At 47.6% G+C, this 5,326-nt stretch overlaps 1 protein-coding gene across 1 annotated transcript; it reads right to left on the reverse strand.

Annotated features, from left to right (window-relative positions):
* Positions 1-1,675: 1,675 nt before the first annotated feature.
* On the reverse strand, positions 1,676-4,752 carry LOC127306880 (probable WRKY transcription factor 12). The gene is made up of 4 exons (XM_051337580.2): positions 4,257-4,752; positions 4,085-4,152; positions 3,767-3,931; positions 1,676-2,108 (listed from the first exon to the last, which is right to left on the reverse strand). The coding sequence occupies exons 1-4, from the start codon at positions 4,560-4,562 to the stop codon at positions 1,937-1,939; spliced, it is 711 nt and encodes a 236-aa protein (XP_051193540.1). The 5' UTR covers positions 4,563-4,752; the 3' UTR covers positions 1,676-1,936.
* Between the last annotated feature and the right edge of the window lie 574 nt (positions 4,753-5,326).

The following is a 5,326-nucleotide window of genomic DNA, read 5'->3' on the forward strand; positions in this document are numbered from 1 at the left end:
GGCACAGTAGCTCCTGGACGCCGCGAAGGATGGCGCCGTCCTCCTCCTCGTCTGGGTCGAGGTCGGCATCCAGGTCCGGCAGATCAGCTCCTCCGCCTTCGACACCGGCCTTCGTCATGAAGGAGCCGGCACTCTCATCATCCGCGACCAGCCTTCGCCTCCCTCGTGCGGCCGCAAGAGGAAGACGTCGAAGAAGGAGGTTGTAGCCGCCGGCGCCGCGTCCCAGCTCACCGAGGAGGAGGCCAAGTGTGCCGAGGACACCGCGGTGGCGGAGGCGATCGCCAGATCGCTCAACGACCTAGTGCCCTCCGACAACGCGCTCCCCATTGACGTCGCGCTCGACTGGTCCAGGCGGGACTGGGAGCGGCAGGAGGCGGAGCAGCAACGTCGCCTGCTGGACTTGGATGCCGTGCGACAACGCGCCGTCCGCCGCCGCACTGGCCATTGCACCAAACATCGCACCCAATCCCGTGTCGATGATCAAGCTCGAGGTGAGCAGCGACGACGAGCTCTACCGGCCGACGCCGCCACGCGGCGACCCTGGTGCTGGATCGAGCCGTTGGTACGAGGCGCCGATGGCCGAGGACGCCGGCAACTCGAGCAACGACGACGACGGCGGCGACTGCACGGCCTTCTACCGCCATTTCGGCATGTAGAAGGCCGTTATTAAATCTAGTTTCTTGTTTCCGTGTCGCCGAATTCAAATATATGTACGAATTCGGTCTATATATGTACGAACTCGTCTTTATATGTTAAATATCTTTAAATATCACTTATGTTTGAACGAGTTTCGCCTTGTTTATTTGAATTCGCCGTTATTTGTCAAAACTTTTCATCCATCCTGAGCTCGCCGCTGGGAAAATGGGCCTCCCAGGCCAAAAATTATATCCATCCAGCGCTAAATATTTCGGCCTCGGGAGGCCCAACGGCTGGAGATGCTCTCACGCTCAAAGCTCAAACTTCCACGCATGCACTCCTAGGTGATGGTCGATCTCGCCATGATTCCGGGACCTCATCTCGATCTGAGGCTCATGTACTCCTAGATGATGATGATCATTGTGCATTCAGGTTTTCGTGACCGCTGCTTTGGCCTCAGGTGGAGTAGCCTTTGAAGCCGGCTGATGAGCCTGAAGAATCATAACGGGAATTAATGGTGGTTTGGTTGGAAGCCCGTACGTGTTCGTTTCGGCGCAGCAGCTGGTGCACGTTGTGCAATCATTAGCACGCTTACGAGCAAGCACCGTACGTTGTGTCTCCCTTGGTGTCTTCTCTGTGATCAGGTCTGTGTAATGTACGCACAACGGTCTGTTTAATTACCTCATGCATACGGCCAACCAGATCAATTCACCTGCGCAGTGGTCACTGGCTTTAGTGCTCTCCTGCTAGCAGCAGCTGCTGCTAAATTTGTTAACCGTGCACCTAGGTAGTCACATGCATGCGCACATAGAAAGGAGTAACTCTGCCTGCCAGAACTGCATGCACGTACACTGAAATAGATAGGACCATGTTTCCCGTTTCTCGCATTCATGAAAAAGAAAACCGCTAGTTTGGTTACCTGAGCCGCATGATCGTCCGAGTGGTGCTAGTGCTTCTGAACGGTCGCATGCGTACATGCATCCTACAGTACACCGCTTCATTCTCCATCCATCAAAAATAAGGAACTAGGCGATGGATCTAGAGAAATGTCTTTCTTCCGTGCACCAGTTCACCATGTTTTATTGCATGTCAAACTCTTTAGGCAATATTGCATACCAATTCAATTCAGAATCTCGAAATACAATGAAACTGAGCGAAACCGTGCAGCATGAATCCTAAACCTCGCAACTAGGTAAATCGTTGGATAAAACATGCATGGAACCTCCCGTGCAGGGAAGATTTACCGGGTTTCGATGGATCTATGCACTTTGCTGCTTGCTTGCTTGATCTCTTCTGTGACCTAGAAGGAGCTGAAGCAGGTGGTGGTGTGGTCGCCGGAAGAGGAGGTGTCGTCGCATGGGGAGTGCGTGTGGCGGCCCTCGTACGTGGTGATCACCATGCGGCAGTCGGTCGAAAGCCTCTCCACACGCTTCTTCACGCGGCAGTTGCTGTGGGTGCACCTGAAGTAGCTCCTGCATGCCAATTTCCATAATGTTCAGAGGATCTCTTTTCTTTTGTTAATTAGCTCATGTCAATTTCGAGAATATTTATGATGTCTGCTGAACTTTTTTTCGAACATGATGTCTGCTGAACTTGATAACGAACTTTTTTTTTGTTCAAAAAATGGTTCCTCTTTAGTAGTAGATTAGAACAGTTCATACATTATTGCATTGTTTCGCATTCACTTTCAAAGATGATCAGAATATTGCATATATTTTCTCTAGCGGAGAAGACAAATGATTAGCCAGTACACAGTTTGCTGAAAACCAAGCTTCCCAGTACCAGACCTATATATGGCGCACTGAGCTACTAGCTGGCTGTGTGTCTGAACTCTGAATCTGAAACCCTGAAGGAACACAATGATCTTAAAGTGTCCGTTCCATTTGTCCCCGCGCATATATGTAGGAGGCCGGGCACGCATGCACAGGCGTCTAGCTGCTACTGATGTTTTTCTCTATTTGTCATAGATCATGAATCCCGATTGTTCTTCCTTCATATTCCGCAGCCGCCATCAAGGATAACGGCTATGCAGGACGGACTGATGAAGTACTACTTGATGCTATCACCATATGCAATAACCAATGGAGCACACTACTATATAACTACCTTAATTTACACACAGATACAAAGATGAAAATATCTCATGATGACATGTATATGGCTACATGCATATAGCTAGCACGGGAAAGTTAACTGGAGAACTTCAGACATGCATGGGTGTCTACATGACTACATCTGATACCATTTTTTAGTTATCTGTGCAGCTTTATCGCATGCAGCTAACTACTCTCTGCCCCCTTTTAAATAACTCAAATTTAGTATAAAAATATACTAAATTTGAGTTAATTAAAAGAGATCGGAGGGAGTAGCTCGCAAGTTTGTGCGTGTGTGCAAGATGATATCTTTTCCGCAATCTCCTCTGCCATAATGCCATTGCCTTTCCACACCACCACCTTACTTCTCTTAGAAACTTTACTATGTGAAAGCAAGTAGCACCGTATTCACCCCAATACCGGGTATTTGACATGTATGATCATATGCAAGTTCAAAACAACTGAACTGAATGAACTGACTAGCTAGTTACGATTGTGTACCCAACAAATGCATTTTCTTGAGAACCAACATGAGTTGGATGGTTAGGAGGTACTAGCACCCCCAACTCAGCACAGTTCAAACCACAGGTTTAACACTTTAATGTCTCATAAAAACGAAATATTGTTGCAGTAGGAGGCGCGTTTTCTAATTAGTTTCTTGGATTCAGTCTCTCGGAGGTGCTAAAAAAGGTAAGGTTGCATGCATATGTGTGACTGACTATATATGTATTTATGAGTGTCTACGTTTGTACGTACTGTGTTTCGCAAGATGCATTTGCTTGCTCGCACACAAAATTAAGAGAACTCGACCATTAGAAGTTCACATCTTCTTCCATCAAGGATCTCCCAGCCAGCTAGTCACAAGACAAAAGATCGTATGGCTTACTTCTCTACCACATACTGTGTGGTAGCCATATCACTTTAATTAAGCTTTACGAGCTTCTTCTTCCCGATACAGTGACAGAAAAGGGGCTGGGGACTTCCTGGATACAGTTAAGAGGAAAGTATGGGATTCTTAATTGCTTGTAGAAGTATACCTGGGATGTAGACTGTTCTTGACAACCTTCTGCCCGTATTTCCTCCACTTGTATCCATCATCCAGAACATCAACGTCGCTTCTGGTCTGGAAGCAGAACCTCGGCTCCCTCATCTTCCTCCTCAGCTTCATCTTCCCCTTCTCCCCTGCCATGGAACCCCTCCACCTGTAACCTCACACACACACCAATGACATGAAACCCTAAAAAAGACTAAATCTCTTACTTTTGGAGAAAAATGACTATCTCATGAACATAACAACTAACAAGACTAGTAACAAAAACATCCATGGCATCCTCTCACAGTCTCACTACACATACCATGTACCGGCATGACCATTACAGCTAGCACCCTCAAAGCCAGCTCTCATCGTCACCGAGGTGCTCACCTGATTAGGAAGAGAAATCGAAGTCATGTATGGGTAAATCTTTCCTCTTTGTCATCTGCACTTATATGATCATGAAACTAGCGAAAGTATATATAGTTATATACCTCCTCAGCCCCAAAACTGGGCACGAAACCGGCGGTGGGCTTCTCGAAAACGATGGTCTGTGCGGGGTGGTTGGTGGAGCTGGAGTGGCGGTAAAGCGCGGGCAACGGGTATAGCCCACAATGTTCAGAGGAGATCATCAAGGCTTCCTCGTTCTGGTCGAATTGCATCTGGAGAAGCTTGGGATGGCAAGGTAGTTCAAGTGGAGAAAGAGGAATAGGGGTGGTGTAGTAGTGATCTGGCACATGGAGGTTAGGAAGAGAGTAAGGCATCCCCAATTGGATTCCTTGATCCATGCATATATGCATGTAGATCGTAGCGTACGTGCACTACGCTATCTAGTGATCTCGAGGTGGATCTTGGCGCAAGAATTCAGTGAGAAAGACTTCTCACTTTCTTTCCTCTCTAGATAGACTTGTCCCTCTGTCTCTCTCTTCTTTTTTGGTGTCAAATTGTGATAGGGCTGATGCCTCTAGGTTTTAAGTGGTGGGCTATGCCTCTCTGGACTGGTCTAGGGTGCTCCCCTTTGAAAGGGCTTTTCTGCTCAAATTGTGTCGTGGGTACAGTACTTGCTTCAGTAGCAGCTGTTTGCCTGTTTTGCCTCCTTGCTAGCTAGTGGCTGCTGCTAATTCACCAGCTCTTAGTTAGATGTCGGATATGACTTTTCTAGCTCATGCCTTCGGTTGTTACATGCAACTACTTAAGTGATATTATTCTACAACCCACGTGAATCACCGGTCAAATCTGGTTCTGCCATTGCTTAAAAACGTATGTATCCCAGCTGCTTCCCTAATTGCGAGCTCCAGAGTTGATTCAACGAGAGACTTGCGGCCACTTTGAATCTTTGGTCGATCAGCAGAGCTTTTTCAGGTGGGGCAGACATTATTGCAGCGATTGTTCCGCGTACAGGATAGCACTGATTGTACCTTTTGTTCCCTGTGATTGCTCGACATACATGCTTTTCATTGCACACAAGGCCACTCGTTCTCAGTTCTCTGCACCGCGCACGTATGTGCGCCTAGTCTATTCTTGAATCATCACTTCGCTCCTTTGTTCGTATATATATCCCAGG

The sequence above is a fragment of the Lolium perenne genome, chromosome 6 (genome assembly GCF_019359855.2).
Source record: "Lolium perenne isolate Kyuss_39 chromosome 6, Kyuss_2.0, whole genome shotgun sequence".
In the NCBI taxonomy this organism is placed as follows: Eukaryota; Viridiplantae; Streptophyta; class Magnoliopsida; order Poales; family Poaceae; genus Lolium; species Lolium perenne.

Bases quoted from the DNA above. Each gene is read 5' to 3' on its own strand.
- LOC127306880 (XM_051337580.2), bottom strand. From the start codon at position 4,562: ATGCATATATGCATGGATCAAGGAATCCAATTGGGGATGCCTTACTCT. The intron at 3,932-4,084 runs GTATGTGTAGTG...GTGAGGTTACAG, and splicing joins AATGGTCATGCCGGTACATG to GTGGAGGGGTTCCATGGCAG. The intron at 2,109-3,766 runs GTATACTTCTAC...ATTGGCATGCAG, and splicing joins AAGAACAGTCTACATCCCAG to GAGCTACTTCAGGTGCACCC.